Raw genomic sequence first — 20,722 nt, 5'->3', positions numbered from 1 at the left:
TCTCCGTATCTCTGTTTAGAGGAACTAGGAAACAGGATTTTTGTTTTCTAATGAATCCTAGAGTAATCACCATTTTTCTCTCTTGCAACTTTCGATTTGAAAGTGGTCCCACTCACGGGATAGGTGCAGAACAGTACAAGAACTCTCAGAGAAGTAGGGCGCCGGTCCCATATGCTGGAGGTGGTAGGTTCAAACCCAGCCCTGGCCAAAAAAAAAAAAACTCAAGAACTCTCAGAGAACCCTGATTTTGTGGCCAAGAGAACTAGAAAAAGGGACAGTTGGAGGTTGGGATGCATGGGGAGAATTTTGAACAGAGATACAAAAGTGTTCCCTAATTCTTTTTGTGGATCAAAAGAAATTCTGGCCTCAACCATGAGCTGTATTATGTATGTTCACAGAAAGACACAGTGAACCATAGCAAAGGCCTCCTGAACTGAACTAACTTAAAAGCCACAGCCGGTTCTTAGCATGTAGTGGCCATTCCCAAACAACATAACAATGCCTTTGAAAACTGAATTAGTGTTGGAAGTACTGCTCAAAAAAGGCAAGGTGGAACTTAGTCTGAAACTAAATGGATTGATTGCCTACTAAAACAAAAAAACATTCTTTAGAGGATTTTTAACAGGACCCAGAATCTTTATAATACAGTATGCAAAATGTTCAGGGTACAGTCCAGAATGCCTTGAGTCATGAAGTCTGAGGAACAGAGAGGAAAAAGATTGGGGTGTCAGAAAATGAAGTAGACCTCAGGGGTCTGTGGTACAATAATAAAAGATCTAAAATTTGTGTTATTAGGCTCCCAGAAGAAGAGGTGAATGATTGATAACTAGAGAGAAGATTTGAAGAATTAATGGCTGAGATTTTCCATATTAAGGTGTAAATTATAGATTCAGGAAGTTCATCGAATCTTAGATAAGAACTGAAAAATCATGCTCAGACAGATCATAATTAATCTGCTAGAAATCAAAGATAAAGAAAAAAATCTTGAAGTCAGAAGAAAATGACACATTAAGTATAGGGGAGCAAAATTTCAAATGATGGCAGATTTTTCCTCAGAAACTATGGAAGCCCAAAGAAGGAGGGGAAGAAAATCTGTTAGCATTCCTCAGGCTGTACAGTAACAAAGATAAAAATAAAGATATTTGTGGAAGAAGGAGAATTTGTTGCTATCAGATGTCCAAAAGAAATGCTAAGGAAGTTCTTCAGGATAAAAAATAAATGATACTAGAGAGAAAATTGACATTAAATAATGAAAGAAGGGCAAAAAATAGTCTGCTGTATTTACCCAGGCATTTGCCAGAAGAAATGGCAAATACAGCAGACTACTTTTCCTCTGCCTTAATTCTTTAAAATACAGATGATTACTCACAGTGAAAAAATTTAACATTGTCTGGTAGGTTTCCATTGTATGTTGATGTAATACATAAGGCAAAAGTAAAGAAGGGAGGGCAAAGAAGCCTGTGTAGTTGAAAACCTTTGTTTTACTGTGCTTAAAGGAAATTTACAGCTTTAAATGCTTTTATTAGTAAAAAGGAAAGGTCTTAAGTCAGTATCTGAGCCAGGGTGGGGCACATTTTCATGTTGGAAGGCCACATTAGTTTATCTCTACTCAAATAAGCCTGCATTCCAGCAACTTTAATTCAATATACTTATAAAAATGTATGGTGTTTTGTTAAAAAAACTAACCCCCGTGTACTTAATAATTTTAAAAAATGAAAACTATTTGTTGATTCTAAAGTTAACTTTTTTTTTCCCTAAAGTTAACTTTTTAATGACTTTATTGCATCTGCTTTTTGTTGGAAAGCATTTGAATATATGTTTGCTGCATGGAGGTCTATAGTTTCCATTGATCCTCTAGATGGGTATCAGTCATCTGTGACCTTAAGGTTATCTTGATTTGAATCAGGTAGGAGAATATAAATTCTCAACAATAAGTGGTTGAAAAGCAAGAAAGCATTTTGGGGGCCTGTTGCTGAAGGCATGGATATTCAGCATTTTCTGAATTTCAATCATTTCTTTCTTAGCCCCAGACAATGACTTTAAAGTGTCATCTACTGAGAGCTCAGTTAATTTCATCTGTAGTTCTGCAGGTGCCTTGGTCATATCAACTAGGTGAGGCTAAAATGCTAATTTGACAGTGATGTCATGATTCTCAAAGAGAGTAAACCTTTCCTTGTATTCTCCAATTAATAGCTCTGTAGCAGCTCGTATTCTTCAAATGATTTGCATATATCATCCTTCTTATCAGTAACCTTTCCTAACTAAGAAAAATGTTCATCTGAAATTTCCTTTTAAAGAATTTTTTTTTAAAGATAGCTTTTTTCAAAATGTTTGGATTTTTTTTTTTTTTTTTTTGGCTACATATCATATGTAGACTTAGTTTTAAAATACAAAGAAATACTCAAGTTGTTTTGATCTGAGATGGTATCACCTAGAAATCCTGCATTCTGGTAGAAATCTTTTGATAATTCGCATTGCTAGTTCTGTTCTTCATAAAGTTTATCTGTTCTTGCAGAGATAAATTTAGGCTAACACCTGTCCCTGCCATAGGCAACACACTTTAGAATGATATTGAAAGACTTGGGGCAGAACCCCCCACTCTGCCCGGAGCTCTGACCACCCCAATCAACCGCAAGAGATGGCACTTGATGCAAAAACGCAAGAGGATTTTTATTCCTGCATGCCGGGGCTTGACCCACAACTCTTTTTAGAAGCCGAGGAGTCAAGCCCTGCACAGCAGTTTTTACAAGCTTATAAAGGCAAAAACTACAAAGTAGGCGGGAATAGCAGACATGGCAGGGGCTCTAACCATAAAGTAAGAGGGAGTAGACATAGCAGGGGCTCTAACCAGATAAGAAGAACTCTGGTTCATTATTCAACTGTCTTAAGATAAGATCAACAGTCAAATATTTGTCTTTAACAATAAACATTCGCTTATCTTCTGGAACAGTTACAAAAGGTCACATTCCTATGGTAGGGAGTGAGAGGTGGTCACATTCTCATGGTAATATTTTCTTTCAATATAGTAAATCCACAAAAATACCTCATCCTTCAACTTTAGCATGTTACTAAATTGACAGTGTCCTGTTGCATTTGCACAAATATAGTTAAAAATACTTATAACTTGTTACAAGGTGTCACTTAAAATTGCATCTTTAGCACAGAGATCTTGGTGATGCAGATTAGAATGAAAGGAAATGAGGGCATCTGGATCTGTTAATTCTCTTAATTCCTTTTTTTTTAAAGTGAGACAAGGTCTTACTCTGCTGCCCTGGGTAGAGCCCAGTGGCCTCATAGCTCACTGCAACCTCAAACTCCTGGGCTTAAGCTATTCTCCTGCCTCAGCCTCCTGAGTAGCTGGGACTAGAGGCACGCAGCACCATCCCTTGTTAATTTTTCTACTTTTAGAGGGGATGGAGTCTTGCTGTCTTTCAGGCCGGTCTTAAATTCCTGAGCTCAAGTGAGCTACTGCACTTGGCCTGTTAATAACTTTTTTATCTGTGCAATAAATCCTTCATGTTTTCTAGTCACGGAAGGTGTATGGTCTACACATACACTCACTAAATTTACCAAATTCAGTTCAGCTTGTGCATGACTTTTATCTTGAAAACTGTTGAAGCTATCTATTCCCTGTGTTCTGTTCACAAGAATGCCCAAAGTGAGTAACTCTTCAAAGCAAAGAAAATCCTCAGTTGTAACCAGAATGAAGTATAAACCCTGAGTCATGTCAGTAGTATCAGTTGATTCATCCAAAGCAATGAAATAATATGTTTTCCTTTTGAGAATACTGCATGGAAGGCTATTTCATGCTGCTGATCACTTATGGTTCTCCTTGAAAGAGGCATTTGTTTGTGCTTTGAAACATTATGGGGGTCTAAGCATCCTACAACTTTGACTGCATTCTTTCACGATTTCTGCCTCACTGAATGGCTTCCCCTTTTCCCTGAATATATGAGCCACTTTATAAGTTGCTTCAGTGGCATTATTTCCGGGTCTTATTGCTGCTTGAAAGAATTATCTTTGCCTTTCATCTTTTAATTTCTGCAGTACAACCTGCCATACCGCTCCCTCTAATTTAAGACAGTTGTGGTTCTTACTAGTGTTATTATTCTGATGAGCTTTAAATTTCTTTAACATTGATATTGCAGCATCACAAAGCAAGCAAATCACTTTATCTTTAGCAAAAACCATTCCTAATCCGCATTAAAAAAATCTGTTTTCTTCCTTTAGCATTCTCTTGGTCTTCTGACATGATAAGCTGACAAATTAAAAAATACTGTGGAGCTGTACAACTAATCACAAATTCTACTTCAAACACAGTGTACTGTTGTCAAACACTGATAACAGACTGGCATTTCCGACCCCATAAACTCTCTCTAACGGGGCAGGTTAGAACTAAATTATAAGCACAGCAGCCTTCAATTTAGCTCTGTGGCTTACTAATGTTCCAATTGTACTGGTCAATCTTGGAAGATTACTTCATTGAAACTTATTTTTTTCTTTGTATTTGAAATATGTTCATCTTAAAAATAAAAATATAAAAGATGAGCAAAATGTATTAATAAAAATAAAAACATTTGTTCCATAAAATTTGGATTCAGTCAAAAGGCCACACTTAAAGATCTAGAAGAAGGCTACAGATTTCCCACCCCTGATCTAAATGTTCACCTTAGGAAACTAGGAAAGGGAGAGCAAATTAAATTCAAAACAAGAAGGGAGGAAATAGTAAAGGTAAGAGCAGAAATAAACTGAAAAATATGCGTGTGAGAAAATCACACCAAAATCTGGTTCTTTGAAATGATAAAACTGATAAATTTCTAGTCAGACTAGCCAAAAAAATTGATAAAAGAAGTAAAAATACATGTAACTAGAGACTCTGCAAACATTAAATGGGTGATGAAGGAATACTGTGCACAACTCTACACCCCAACTTTGAGAACTTTTATGAAATGGACCAACTCAGCTTGGTGCCCGTAGCTCAGTGGTTAGGGTGCCGGCTGCATACACCTGGGCTGGCGGGTTCGAACCCAGCCTGGACCTGCTAAATGACAAAGACAACTACAACCAAAAAATAGCCGGCAAGAGAATCCCTTAACCCCAAGAGTTGGAGGTTGCTGTCAGCTGTGATGGCACGGCACTCTACCGGAGGTGACACAGTGAGACTCTGTCTCAAAAAAAGCAAAAAAGGACCAACTCTTTAAAAGATACAGTTTGTATCAATATTTGCTAAGGAAGTTCCTATATCTGTTAAAGAAATTAGATTTGTAGTTAAAAACTTTAAACAAAGAAATCCCTGGGTCCCAATGGTTTCATTGACAAACTTTGCCATTTACGGAAGAAAGAATACCAGTTCCACGCTTTCAGAAAATAAACAAGGAAGAAATACTTCCCAACCTGTTCTATGAGGTCTATATTAATAGTATACCAAAAGCAGATAAAGATTTTATTAGTAGGAAAAAGGGAAAAATCTACAGAACGATATCATAAGTGTAGATGTCAAAATTTTCAACAAAGTCTTAGGAAACGAAATGTGGCAATATATTAAAAGAATAATGCATTGTAACTGCTAAGTAGGGTTTATTCCAGGAAAAAAAGCTAAAAATCACGTTTACTTAAATAAGTATACAATAAACATTTGGCAAAATTCTGCATCCATTTTTATAACATTATCTGCAGACTAAGATTTGAAAAGGACATCATTAACCCAGCAAAGGATATTTACAAAAATTCTGCAGTTAACATCATACTTAATGATGAAGGACTACTGCTTCCGGTTAGAATCCGGTTGGAATCAGGAACAAGGCAAAGCTATCTGATCCTGTCCTATGGCTATACCCCCCAGAACATGCCCAAACTTCTCTGACTGGGGGGAATTGTGGAGAACAGGGTCTCACTTTGTCACCCAGGCTGAAATGCAGTGCAGTCATATTAATAGCTTACTGCTGCCCTGAACTCCTGGGCTCAGCTTCCCAAGTAGCTGGAAGTACAGGCACATGCCACCATGCTTGATTAATTTAATTTAATTTTTTTTTTTTTTTAAATAAAGAGATGGGGGTCTTACTATGTTGCTCAGAATAGTTTTGAATTCCTGGCCTCAAGTAGCACTCAGGTTACTAGAATTGCAGGTGTGAGACACTGCACCCCCGCCAAATCTTAAGAAGTCTTTTTTTTTTTTAACTTATTATCGATTTTTTTTATTAATTAATTTATTTTTATTGTTAAATCATAGCTGTGTACATTAGTGCAATCAAGGAGCACAATGTGCTGGTTTCATATACAATCTGAAATATTCTCATCAAACTTCAACGTAGCCTTCATGGCATTTTCTTAGTTACTGTATGTAGGCATTTGTATTCTGCATTTAGTAAGTTTCGCCTGTACCCATTTAAGAAGTCTTTCTTAATTGACTTCTTTTCCAAGGCCCTAAATATAGTTCCTCTTGCTGCTTTCTAGATTTTGTCTTTGGTGACTTTCAGCAGTTTGATTATAGTGTATCTCAGTGTGAATCTCTGCATTTAACCTACTTAGAGTTTATTACACTTCTTGGATATGTAGATTAATGTTTTTCATCAAATTTCTGAAGTTTTCACCTATTATTTCTTCAGATGTTCTTTCGTTAAACTTGAAGCCATACGTCTGTGCTGAAGGGGCCAGTCACCCTTTGACATCTCTGACATAGCCAGGCAGAGCCTTGAACGTTAGGCACAGGGGAGAACTGGGACCTCCTTAGGCTTATTCTGAGCAGGCTCACAGCCTTAACTACCTGTGTGACCTTAATTCTCAGGGATAGATAGATCAGCTTTTTAAAGCCCCTATGGATATCTTACCTACCAGCTAGCTTTTCCTTTCAGGCTTGTTTGATTAATCTTTTGTTTGTCATGAAGTTCAATATTAGCTTTGTAATTGTTTTAAACAAAGACACAGCCTAGTTCCACCCCTGAGAGGAAGCATTTCCTACTGGGCTACCTCAGAGTCATGTTAAATATGACAGTGAGCAGGGTCTTCAGAGAACCTCCATACAGATCGGTGATGAAATAAGGCTTTGAAAGAGCTCTTCTTGTGTTCCACTCCCTCTGGTGGCGACTAAGCTGTGCTGAGAATTCAGGCTGTTGTCTTTCTTTCTTTCTTTCTTTCCTTTCTTTCCTTTTTCTTTCCTTTCTTTCCTTTCTTTCTTTCTTTCTTCTTTCTTTCTTTTTCCAGTTTTTGGCCGGGGCTGGGTTTGAACCCACCACCTCCGGCATATGGGGCCAACACCCTACAACACCCTACTCCTTGAGCCACAGGCACTGCCACAGTCCGTTGTTTTTCAAGCTGCCAGAGGTGGGAAGTGGAAATTAGAACTAGTAATTAAAAGACCACAGAGCTTGACATTGTAAATTCAGCCATTTCCCTGAATAAACACCCCCCACGTGGCTATAAGCCTTGATTAGTTGCCAGAATCTAAAATGGTTGCTTTTGACCACCATCCCCCCAAAACCAGGTTTTTGGTGCTTTTATAGAAGAGCAGTTTTTTTGAGTTTTTGACTTCACTATTTTAAGTGACATCACCTTTTTTGTTGTTTTTGCTCCCCGTCACCCTTTCTTTCTGAAGCATAGGGATCAGAAAAAGCAATGACATGTTCAATGATGCTGCCTGTGGCACATTTAGGAGATGTCTGATTCACAGCTGACTTTAGGAATCTGGATCTTATTGTTGTCATCCATCTATAGATGATAGCTAAAACTATCAGAGTGGGTAAGATTGTCTAAATAAAGGCACAATATTTCATTTATAATGAAATAACTAAAGAATTTCTATATTTGAATTAATAATTGCTATAAGAGAAAATGAAAAATTACTCATTATGCAGTCCCTATAAATTCATGGTTTCTAATCTCAGCCAGACTGTCAGAAGTGCCTATCAGTCCTATTCTTCCTTGTCAGTTTTCTCATTTCTTTAGTAATTATCTCCTTTTTTTTTTTTTTTTTTTGTAGAGACATCACTTTATTGCCCTCGGTAGAGTGCCATGGCATCACACAGCTCACAGCAACCTCCAACTCCTTGGCTTAGGCGATTCTCCTGCCTCAGCCTCCCGAGTAGCTGGGACTACAGGAGCCCGCCACAACGGCCCAGCTATTTTTTTGTTGTTGCAGTTTGGCCGGGGCTGGGTTTGAACCCGCCACCCTCGGCATATGGGGCCGGCACCCTGCTCACTGAGCCACAAGTGCCACCCAGTTATCTCCTTCTTAAGTCTTCTTATATCCCTCAGCACTCTCCTTACTAAGACCTTCCTCTTAGTCCTTTACTTCAAGAAAATGAAAGCCACATGACTTCTCTCTAATGATCATTTCTCCCATCTTTATAGTTTTTATAGTTGGCCTTTTGTATTTTGGGGGTTCACTTCTGCAGATTCAACAACTGTAGGTAGAAAATATTTGTTAAAACCCCCTAAAAATAATACCAATATAAAACAATACAGTACAAAAGTTTACATGATATTAAAAATTGTAAGTAATCTAGAGACGAGTTAAAATATGCAGGAGGACATGTGTAAGTTATTTGAAAATATGCCAGTTTATACAGGGACTTTTAACATCTGAAGATTTTCATAACCTCAGAGTCCTAAAACCAATCCCCCACAGATACTAAGGGACAACTATTTACTTTTATCCATGGATAAATAATTTAGAGAAATTGAGGTGGTGAAAAGACTTTAGCTATTCTAGACTGTGTAGGTAAGAAAGAGAATCTAGAAGGGACTGATAGACTGGGGGTGGGACAGGAATGTTGGCAGAATCTAGGAACTACTTGTCTCCCAGTTTGAATAACTTGAGTGATTGTAGTTGGCCCTGGAATAATGTAGGAGTTAGGGTGTCAACCCCTGAGTAGTCAAATCTGTGTATAACCTTTGACTTCCCCCAAACTTAACTAATAGTCTGTTATTGAACTAAAGCCTTACCAGTAAGTCTGTTAACAGGTATTTTGTATGTTATACAATTTTATTCAATATTTTATTCTTATTGTACTCTAGTACAAAAATGTTAAGAATATCATAAAGACAAGAAAGTTTGCTATTCATTAAATACAAATAGATTATCATGAGATCTTCATCCTCCTTTCCTTGTCTTTATGTGGAGTAGACCGAGGAGGAGGACGATGAGGAGGGCTTTGTCTTGAAGTCTTGGGGCGGCAGAGGCAGAAGAAAATCCGCCCACATGGTTTAAACCCATCTTATTCAAGGGTAAATTGTATTTTAATATGAGTTATATATAAAAGCCTGTTTCCTTTCACTAAGAAAGGAAATTGTATATATGGTACATACATTTGATGGAAGTTATTGAGTAAAGGGTGTGTGTTTTCAATTTAGGACACTTAAAAATGTCCCTTTGGTGGGTTGAATTTTTTTTCTTCCAAAAAGAAGTCCTAATTTTAGTCCTATGTTTAAGTCTTAATCCCCAGTATCAGTGAATGTGACCTTACTTGGAAATAGGATTTTTTGCAGATAAATGAAATTAAAATGAGGTTCTACTAGATTAGTGTGGGCCCTAAATCCAATAGCTGATGTTCTTACGAGAGGAGAAGGCACCAGGGAAAAGCCCTGAAGGGAAAGGCATAGGAGGGGTTGAAACCGTGCAGCTACAAGCTGAGGAATTGTCCAGGACTGCCTGGAGTCACCAGAAGCAGGGTGAGGCAAGGAGGGATACTTTCTTTTTCTTTGTTTCTAAAGACAGAGTTTTTACTCTGTCACCCTAGGTAGAGTGCTGTGGCATCATCATAGCTCACAGCAACCTCAAGCTCTTGGACCGAAGCCATTCTCCTGCCTTAGCCTCCTGAGTAACAGTCATGTGCCATGCCCAGCTAGTTTTTTTCTATTTTTAGTAGAAACAGGGGTCTCACTTTTGCTTACGCTGGTCTTGAACCCCTGAGCTCAAGCAATCCACCCACCTTGGCTTCCAGAATGCTAGGAAAGTGGGCTTGAGCCACCACACCCAGCCAGGGTACTTTCATTGAGTCTTTGGAGGGATCCTGGTGCTGCAGATACCTTGATTTTGGACTTCTAGCCTTCAGAACTATGAGAGAATAGATTTTTGTTGTTTTAAGCCACCAAATACATGTTATTTTTTTTACAGAAGCCCTAGCAAACTAATACTATGTACATACCCTTAGTTTACTCCTGAAATTAATTTATAAATATGAAGTATGTTATCAAATAAGAAACTTAGAATAGCATTATTAATTCATAAAATGTTTTATACTTTGTTTTTTTTTGTAGAGACAGAGTCTCACTGTACCGCCCTCGGGTAGAGTGCCGTGGCGTCACATGGCTCACAGCAACCTCTTAACTCTTGGGCTTATGCGATTCTCTTGCCTCAGCCTCCCGAGTAGCTGGGACTACAGGCGCCCGCCATAACGCCCGGCTATTTTTTGGTTGCAGTTTGGCCGGGGCTGGGTTTGAACCTGCCACCCTCGGCATATGGGGCCGGCGCCCTACTCACTGAGCCACAGGCGCTGCCCAGTGTTTTATACTTTGTATTAGCTTAGATTTAAGGGTAACATTTTGAAAGCCAGATTATAGGTAGAACTATGACAGCTAGATAACTGACTCTTGATGGATAGATACTTCATATATATAAAACTTAAAAGATCTGATTTATTCTAGTCAGCCGTTCCAATTGTGGTTCCATTGGAAAATCAATTTGGTAATTTCCAAGGGAAATTATTGTTAAAAATATATTAATAGTCAAATGTAGTTTCTAAATATGCATTTTATATTTAAATCCTTTATATTTAAAAGATTGTCTTCTCTTAATAATAATGTGATACAACACGGTATTCTCTTAATTTTATAGACAAAAGAAGCAACTTTTTTCTATAGTTGGTTTAGTCGATTTATTGAAATTAATTTGTGTTGCATTCTTGAGAATGTCATACAGAAATAAAATTTGGAATTTGTCCCTGAAGTGTTCTGGATACTTGTAATTAAGACATTTCATAGATCTTGAACTATGTGATAAGTCAAATATAATTTACTTTAATTAGGCTTTCATTTTTTGCAAGGTTATATCTTACATAACTGTATTAGTTTTCTATAGCTACCACAAATTTAATAGCTTGAAATAACACGAAATAACACACGTTTATCTCATCATTTCTTTAGGTCAGAAGTTTGGGTGGGCTTGGCTAGGTGCTTTACTTAGTGTCTCCGGAAGCTGAAATTAAAATGTCAGCAGGGCTATGTTCCATACTGAAGGCTCTAGGGAAGAATCTTCTTCCAAATTTGTTCAGTTGGTCAACTAAATTCAGTTTCTTGCTGTTGTAGGACATAGGGCCCTGGTACCTTGCTGGCTGTCAGGTGGAGGCTGGTGTTGACTCTGGCTGGCTAGTCACATTGCTTCTCATACTTCCTGTATGACCCCTCCAGCTACAGCAGTTAATGTTATTCTCAAACTTATAATCTCTATGATTTCAGTTGAAGATAGCTCTCTATTTTTAAGAGTATGTGGGATTAGATTTGGGCTACCTACATTTTTCAGTATAATCCCCTATATTAAGCTCCATAACTTTGGTTATATCTGCAAAGCCCCTTTTACCTTGTAACAATACATAAGAACCTCCATAGTTGACCACTTCTCTACATTGACCACCTCTTTAAGTTGACCTAATTTTCATAGACCAGACATGCACCATATGTATGTATTAGTACAACAGACCTAGTGCCTTATGTTGACCAGTTTGTTACAGTCCGTGGTGTGGTCCACTACAGTATATTTACAAGTTCCAGAGACTAGTTTCAGATACTTGATACTGTCTACCATAGTAACTAATGTTAATACTCTTGATAATCAGTTCTACTAATTATAAAGTATTAATATATTGTGAATAATTATACAATAATTAAAATAATCGTTAAGTATAAAAACATTTCACATATAGTTAGTACTAGTCTTTGCCTCCTTGAGATAGTATAAAGTATAATGATAATGTTTACTAAGAGTAGGTAATTTAGAAATTAACAGAGCAGAAAACACTTCTGTGGAAAAAAGGATAAATTAAAATGAGTTATTCCCCCCTAAAATGACAGTGTAATTGTGCAACATAATTAAATTTTTTTTTAGAGTCTTACTTCGTTGCATTCGGTAGAGTGGTGTGCCTTCATAGTTCATAGCAACCTCACACTCCTGGGCTCAAGCATTTGTGTTGCTTCACCCTCCTCAGTAGCTGGGACTACAGATGCCTGCTGCAACACCCAGCTCTTTTTTTTTTTTTTTTTTTTTAGAGACAGTGTGTCACTTTGTTGCACTTGTTAGAGTGCTATGGCGTCACAGCTCACAGCAACCTCTTAACTCCCAGGCTTAGGTGATTCTCTTGCCTCAGCCTCCCAAGCAGCTGGGACTACAGGCACCCGCCACAAGGCCTGGCTATTTTTTTGTTGCAGTTTGGCCAACGCCAGGTTTGAACCCGCCACCCTCGTTATATGGGGCTGGTGCCCTACCCACTAGGCCACAGGCCAGGTCTCTCTCTAGCTTAGGCTGGTCTTGAAGTCTTGAGCTCAGGCAGTTCACCCACCGTGGCCTCCTTATAGGCGTGAACCACCGCTCCTGGCCTCATAATTTACTTTTTTGAGATTCTAGCCAGCTTGAAATTAATTGAGTACCCATATGACTTATGATTACACAGACTATAAAGTCCACACATAAACCATGTCACTGCCATTTCCTTCCCATTTTTCTTGTAACCGAGTTGCAACTGAGTAGCTGGGACTTGACTTTTTATTTCTTAATTGGTACTTACAGTTCTATATGACTGTAAAATGGAAGCTTCTGAAAGTCAGAAACTTTGACTTGTTCATTTTTATATTGCCAGTGCCTGACACGTTGCAGATGTTCCACAAATATTTGTGGAAAATTGACTAAGTTTGTGAACATTATAATTTACAAATATTTGTCAAACTGTCCCTATATACAGGTTGGTCAGCTGTGTACTTACTGAATGATCCCATGTCTTCAGGCCATCACCACCACATTTCTTTTTTTTTTTTCTTTTTTTGAGATGAGTCTTACTCTGTTGCCCTCCGTAGAGTGCTGCGGCAGCACAGCTCACAGCAATTTCCAGCTCTTGGGCTCAGGCAATTATTCTCTTGCCTCAGCCTCCCGGAGTAGCTGGGACTACAGGCGCCCGCCACAACCCCCAGCTATTTTTTGTTGTTGTTGCAGTTTGGCCGGGGTCAGGTTCCAACCCGCCACCCTCAGTATATGGGGCCGGTACCCTACTCACTGAGTCACAGGTGCCACCCAGCACCTCATTTCCTTCTGATAATTCACAACCACTGTTGCTACAAAATAACAGTGGTTTCTAGTCACATTTTGGTAGTGTAGCATAAACATCCTAAACCAGAAACCAGATGCCTTGAATACTGCTCTGACATTAATAAGATTGGTAATTATTATTCCCAAGAAAACTAATTTCTGAGCCTCACCTCATTCATCTATAAAATGAAAACATAAAGTAAGATCTTCAAGATTTCTTTCAGTTTTAAAATTTATAAACTGAGAATTTTCCTTTTGAAATAAAGTGGGAAAGTTGACAGGATACAGTAGTTCATAATTGATCCTAAATAGCATTTAATTTTTTTGTCCTTAACCAAGTGTCAGCATTCATAAAGTTCAAGTACTTTTACCTTAAAGATTAATATCTTTACTTTTAATATCTTGAATGTTTTTGAGAATATTGTTTAAAGCAATTACTTATCTTTCAGTTTTTTGCGACTATGAAAGAAATAGAAGAAAAGTTCTCAGAATATTGTGAATGTAATTTTTTTTTTTTAAGTGGGCCACTTCTTCCTACTTTAGAGAAGTTGTTCTAGGTTCTTCCTGTCAGAACCAAGTTAGACCCTAGAGCAAGATGAAGGCAGAGACCAAGACCAGGATTGCAGAGTGTGGCATGGCATGGGGTCCATGCCCAGCTTGGAGTGGACACTTGTCTCTGTACACACTTTTCTTTTTGTCTTTCCCCCTATATCTTCAGGTCTGTATGATGATCAGCCATACTTATAGTGACAAGCCTGCCAGTCCATAAAACATTATGTAGTTCTTGTGTTTTTGGTTAGTCATTCCTGATGCTTTCTCTATATATGTGTATATGTGTTTGCATTACACATTAACTTATGTAAGTAATGGTTTTGCTTTTTGATTGATTATAAATCTGGCAACTTGACAAATTTATTCTAAATGTTGATTTTCTTGGATTTTCCATGTAAATGGTAATGATAATTATAAGTAATCTATTTCAATACTTTTTTTGTTTTCATTCAATAATTGTTCCTCATTTTCTTACCTTATAGCTTTGTCAGAGCTTCCAATGTTATTGGAAAATAGTAGTGAGATAGATTTAAAATAGCGTGCTTGTTCCTGATAGTTAAGGCAATAGTTCTAAAGTTTCTCCACTAATTATGATATTTGTAGTGGTATGGCGGAGGTGTTACTGGCCTTTAACAGATGAAAGAAATTAATTTTCATCTCTGGTTTGCCACAGGAACTTTTTTTTTTTTTTTGAGACAGAGCCTCAAGCTGTCACCCTGGGTAGAGTACTGCGGCATCACAGCTCACAGCAACCTCCAACTCCTGGGCTCAAGCGATTCTCCTGCCTCCACCTCCCAAGTAGCTGGGATTACAGGTGCCTGCCACAACATCCGGCCTTTTTTGGTTGCAGCCATCGTTGTTTGGTGGGCCCAGGCTAGATTCGAACCCACCAGCTCAGCTGTATGTGGCTGGTGCCTTAGCCGCTTGAGCCACAGGCGCCTAGCCCACAGGAACTCTTATTATTAAAATATGTTGAATTTGGGTGGCGCCTGTGGCTCATATACTGATGGTGGTGGGTTCAAACCCAGCCCCAGCCAAACTGCAACAACAAAAAAATAGCCAGGCGTTGTGGCGGGCACCTGTAGTCCCAGCTACTCAGGAGGCTGAGGCAAGAGAATCACCTAAACCCAGGAGTTGGAGGTTGCTGTGAGGTGTGATGTCATGTCACTCTACCAAGGGTGATAAAGTGAGACTCTATCTCTAAAAAATAATAATAATAATAAAAATATGTTGAATTTTATCACTTTTTTATGCTTCTGTTAAATTATTTTTTCCTTTCACTCTCTGAGCTTTTAAGCTATACAGTTTTTTTAAATTTCAAATTAATATGATGGTACAAATTTTAATTTTACATTGTCCTCACTTCTACGGTAATATTCTAAGCCATACAGTTTAATTTCTGTATAATCAAATTTGTCTATCCTTTTCTTTATAATTTCTAGATAATCTATTATGCTTTTAAAAGTGTCTCTGAAGTCCAGGTTATAAAAATGTTTTTCTGTTTGTTTTTTTTTAAAACAAGTAACTTAATTTTAGGCTCTGCCTATAGTTCAGTGGTTAGGGTGCCAGCCACATACACCAAGACTGGCAAGTTCAAGCCCAGCCTGGGCCTGCTAAACAACAATGACAACTGCAACAACAACAACAAATAGCTGGGTGTTGTTGCGGCCGCCTGTAGTCCCAGCTACTTGGGAGGCTAAAGCAAGAGAATCACTTAAGCCCAAGGGTTTGAGGTTGCTATGAGCTATGATGCCATGGCTCTTACTGAGGGGTGACATAGTAAGACCCTCTCTCAAATAAATAAATAAATAAATAAAAATAGTTAATTTTAAGTCTTTAAATTCCAAAGCATGTATTTTGGTGTGTGGTATGACTTGGAAGACCAGTTTTTTTGTCTTCTTTCAGATGCATGGCTGATACACTATTTTGACTTGCAGCGTTTTGTAAGTTTTAATATTTGTTTATGACAGTAATAGAGAAGCCTAGTATTTTTGAGAGTTATTAAAACAGTAGAAGCAAACACACAAAGAGAGAAATACCTGACATGGACAAACTTGAGCCTGTAGATTTTCTATCGATAAGTCAAAAACACAGGTCCAAGACAAGAAGTCAGTCAAACTGAAGTTTTTTACTCTTCAAGTTCTACTATCAGACAGAAAAACAACATTTTATTCCTTTATAAACAATTTTAGAGGGAAGGACTAAAACTAATAGTTAGCTATTTTATACATCAAGATATACCATTTAACTAAATTTTTATGTGCCTCCTTCATTATGTACAAAAATAATTATTTTTCCTTTTTAGCTAATAGTTTTATTCCAAAGCATAGAAATAGGTCCTGTAAAACTTGTGTTTTGATGAGATCATATTTAAGTTTTTTTTAACAAAAACTGTTATTCTGTGAGACCTAAAGACCCTATTAAATTTGAAATTTAGTAAGTGATTGCCTTCCATTTTTGTCTTGTAAAGAACTCAGTACACCATTCAGTTGTTAACTTGTTTTATTTGAAATAGTTCTAAGATATTTTATACCTCTAGGGATTAAAATAAAACCCAAATAGTGGTTTTAAAGAAGAGCAGACATGAACCTTGAACATGATATGTTTGTTAGAACTAGTAGGGATTTTCAAAATCATCTGTTACTAAACTCTTATTTTTCATATGGGAAACCAAGATTCAAAATGGCTATGGTATTTGCTTCAGCTTTTATTTTCAGTTTGTAGTACAAGCAGGACTTTTATCTCAGGTTGTTTATTCTCAATCACATGGTCTTTCTCCTATACTGCACTGTTTGTTTGATAATACTTTTAAATAAAACATATTTATTTTGCAACTAGTCAAACTATACAAAAATCATAACATACAAAACGTACAGTATGATCAGAAGAGAAATTACTAAAAATTATAATTTCATTTAAAATATGTGTAACTTTATTTACTATTTTTTTTTTGTACAGGTGAAAAGAGATTTGAATGCCCGGAGTGTTCTAAAAGATTTATGCGGAGTGATCATCTCTCCAAACACGTCAAAACGCACCAGAATAAGAAAGGTGGTGGGACAGCTCTTGCCATTGTTACCTCGGGAGAACTGGACTCATCTGTTACAGAGGTGCTTGGCTCCCCAAGGATTGTCACGGTTGCAGCCATTTCTCAAGATTCAAACCCAGCAACTCCCAATGTTTCAACCAACATGGAAGAATTCTGAAAAGTTATTTATAACAGAGACCTCTAGTGCTGCACTTAAGTTTACACACCTTTGAAATTCTGGAAATGGGCTGGTTGAGTGGATTACAGAGTAGGAAATCATGTTTCATTCTTGGCTTCTTTAAGTATTCCAGGGTTTTGGGTCAACACATGAAGTGTTGAATTTTAACAGATACAAAAAAACAAACTGATGTACTGGAAACAGAAAAGTATTTCCTCCATACTCTAAGTTGTAGTTATTTGGAAATATATTACATGACCTTTAAACAGAATCTTTCTGTATCTTAATATGATGTGTTAACATGTTTTAAAAGACAGACCTCAGTAGTTTGCAGGCTGGACCTTAATTGGACTTATTTCTTTGAAAGTACCTTGTTATAAATTCAGCCAGTAATAATTTACATGTATTTCTTTATAGCACAGAAAACAGTTAACTGATGATAGGTATAATACTATATTTCTTTAACTTGATTTTTGGAAAATCAACTGAAAATAGTTTTGGCCGTCTTTTCTAAATGTTAGAAATTCAACAGTTGAATTAGGTAAGTTCCAAAACAGTAATCTGAGATGCATCTCAGATCTTTATTACCACTACATTGTAGTAGTGTGTATGCAGACAATCAGTGAAGTCCAATTACTTTCTCCATTTGGAGACAACAGGAAGAACTTAGAGCTAAATCTTAGGTTAAATTTTAGGTTGAAACTTTAGGAAAATGCTGGGGGGGGAAATGGTTAAAACAAAACTCATAATAGCTTCAGATAAATAAAATGAGGCATCTAACGCAATGTTTTCAAGTTAGGATTGACTATATTCTAACCCTAGTTTGAACCACAAAATTTCATTTTAAATGTTTATATTGGAAATATTTGCATAGAATGTAAATCGTTCTGTAGTTTCATATTCTGTAAATATGAGTTATGTTAACAATATGCAGAATTCTTTATGCTTTGACTTGGTAGCCAAAGAAAAAATTATCATACTTTTTTTCAAGGCCAGCATAAAATTATCTTTTAAACTACATTACAATTCTGTTTTAATCTTATAAAAATTGGTCAGTCTCATTTTATTTCTAGTTCAGTATTAGAAAGTTAATTAGGAATTTATAATATAGTAATGTTATGTGAATAACTGAGTTTTCCCTAAAAATTAGCCAATGAACATGTACTAAATATGATTATGAAGCAAAACTTATTTTTGAAAAATGAGAATAATTTTCAATCAAATAAGTGACTAAAGAAAAAAGTTTATTTCATTGTTTTAGGTAAGGGTCTTATGGAAGAGGGTCTTACTAGGAAAGATGGCCAAAAATTTCATGTGAAAAAAATTTGGATTGTACCAGTAGGTTAAATAGACATCAGTAAGATATTTTATGTTTTTAAAAAGTATTTACACAGAATCATAATCAACAAAATTTACCATTTGAAAATGAAAGTGTTTACCTGCTCAATTTATTAACATCATTGGTTTGGGGACTGTTTGAATGTAGGTACATGTTTTCTTGTGCATTCTCTATTATTTCAGGAAAAGTACTACTCATTGAATTCTCTTCCAAAATTGTAATGTTTCTTGTATTTTTGATGAAGGAGAAATACTGTAATGATCACTGTTTACACTATGTACACTTTAGGCCAGCCCTTTGTAGCGTTATATAAAACTGAAGGTCTTTTGTGCTTTCAGTTTGTATAAAAAAGCTTTGAGATTAAAGGAAAAAAAATTTTTACACTGTGGTTATAAATTTCAAGTTTCTTAAAGCTTTTGTAGACTTGTAACAGAGTCTTTAAATTTTAGTTGGATTTTGTAAATTGTTTTGTATATTTTATTTAATGTACTCTTTAACAACTGATGTATCTGGCTTTAAAAACATCAGAATCAGTTTGTTGTTTTGTTTGGTACAGAGGAGCATTTGTAGTGTTAATTTTAATTTTATTATATAGGAGCTGAAACATCAAATATATATTTTATCTATCATTATGCTACACAATCAGTGCTATAAATTTTTTTATGCAAAGAAACTTTCTTAATGTTTTAATCATGTTTTCTCAGAGTGACGCTTTTTGTTGTTGTGTTGTTAATACCAAGTATGAGTACTCTGCGTCATTATTCCATAAACTAGTTTTAATGCAAACCTATGTATGTTTGTTAGAAATGGAAGTTATTTTTTAATCAACAATGAGGCCTATTATAAATTTATCAAACTAAATCTGGATAGCTTTATAGCATATGAAATATATTAATTTGTTAGCAGGTGCACATTTCACCACTGAAATTAGAAATATTTTGACAGTGTTCTGCATACCATTCTGAATCCACTTTTCTGTCTTATAAGAATCGTAAATTTCAATGTCCTTTATTTGACTCAGTGGGATATAGCTGTTATAAGAAATAGGGCACAGATGTGCAGTAGAGTCTTGTTTAATGGCATTTCACCGTTCATTCCCTTTGCCACCGTTATAAAACTTTTCTTTATTGTAATTATCAGTGCAAAGCTATGTATTTATCATGGTAAAACTCCAGTGTTAGAATAGTTTTTTCTTACAGTATACTTTCTTTGGTTAGGTTTGTGTATGTGTTGCTGATTACATTAGAACTTGATGTTAAGTCATTATTTATCACACTCTCATGAGAGCAGTAATAAAAGTGTGTAATCTAGGAGAAAAAGTTAATTTGTCAAACTTAGATAAGCATGATGTTTAGGTCCTATTTTTCAATTTTATAACTGTTTTATTGCAACAATATTTGTATTTAAGTCTCCATTTTAATGCCTTGTGGTGTTTTTTTTATGCATGTCACTAAGTTGTCATCTCACATAAATTGATGTGCAGCATAGGGTATTAAATCTACATAATGATTTTAAAACAGAAATAGTTGATGGTAAAATGTAAATGTTTTGCAAAAATTCCTTATAAAAAGTTTTGTAGTAACATTTCACTTGTAAATTTTTTTTGTATAAAAAGAAGAAAGAAAATGGAAAAAAAAGATGAATTCAGAAAAAAACCTGTTTCCCATATCCTAGACTTTAGACAATTATTCTGCCAGCAAAGCCTCTGGGGCTGTAATTGACATTTTTACAGTGCTGATTTGTATAAAATTTGTTTTTTGTGGATTTGGAAATAAAATCATGTACAAGTTGTTGCCTGCAATAACAATTGCAAGTAACCTATTAAAAATTCCCTTGAGTTTAACATGTTTCATTTAATTATGTATACTATAAGGCAGCAATAAATTGTTTGAACTATCAACCTTATCACGATGAACACTGGAAAGTTAAATGCTTCTCACTAGAAAACGTATTGGCAGCCTTTCATAATTTCTGGTATTACGATTTGGTCACCGTTTCTCTGAACATATTGCCAGATATCACCAATTCAAATTGCATGTTAATTTGTAGCCATTGCTCTGGACATTTATTGAAATTAAAATTTGATTTAGAGACACTTTTTTACTTAAATATTTTTAAGCAATAAATATTTGGAAATTGTAGGAAGATATGAAAATGAAAAACATTAAAATATTTAAGCTTACAGAATCACTACAAAGCTATGCAGGCCACATAGATGCCACAGAGACTGTCAGCAAAAACTGTCTTTTCCTCCTGGGAGAGCTCTGCAGATCTCATGAAGAACCTACTGACATAATGAATACATTATTGTAACAATTTCATTTAACATTTTCAAGC

The 20,722-nt window shown here is 36.2% G+C and overlaps 1 protein-coding gene across 2 annotated transcripts in view; it reads left to right on the top strand.

Annotated features, from left to right (window-relative positions):
• The window catches only part of SP4 (Sp4 transcription factor), a 96,768-nt gene extending 76,778 nt beyond the window's left edge, over positions 1–19,990 (top strand). The window contains exon 6 of one of the 2 annotated variants that reach the window (XM_053553765.1): positions 16,799–19,990. In XM_053553765.1, coding sequence (XP_053409740.1) covers positions 16,799–17,046 — 248 coding nt within the window. In that variant the 3' untranslated portion in view covers positions 17,047–19,990. Of the gene's footprint in view, positions 1–9,121; positions 9,204–16,798 lie in introns of those variants that run through there. The other variant, XM_053553767.1, reaches the window with a different exon arrangement.
• Positions 19,991–20,722: the final 732 nt, after the last annotated feature.

This window comes from Nycticebus coucang, chromosome 11, assembly GCF_027406575.1.
Source record: "Nycticebus coucang isolate mNycCou1 chromosome 11, mNycCou1.pri, whole genome shotgun sequence".
NCBI classification, from domain to species: Eukaryota; Metazoa; Chordata; class Mammalia; order Primates; family Lorisidae; genus Nycticebus; species Nycticebus coucang.
The sequence above is the reverse complement of the archived record's forward strand: the minus strand, read 5'-3'. Positions and strand labels throughout refer to the sequence as shown.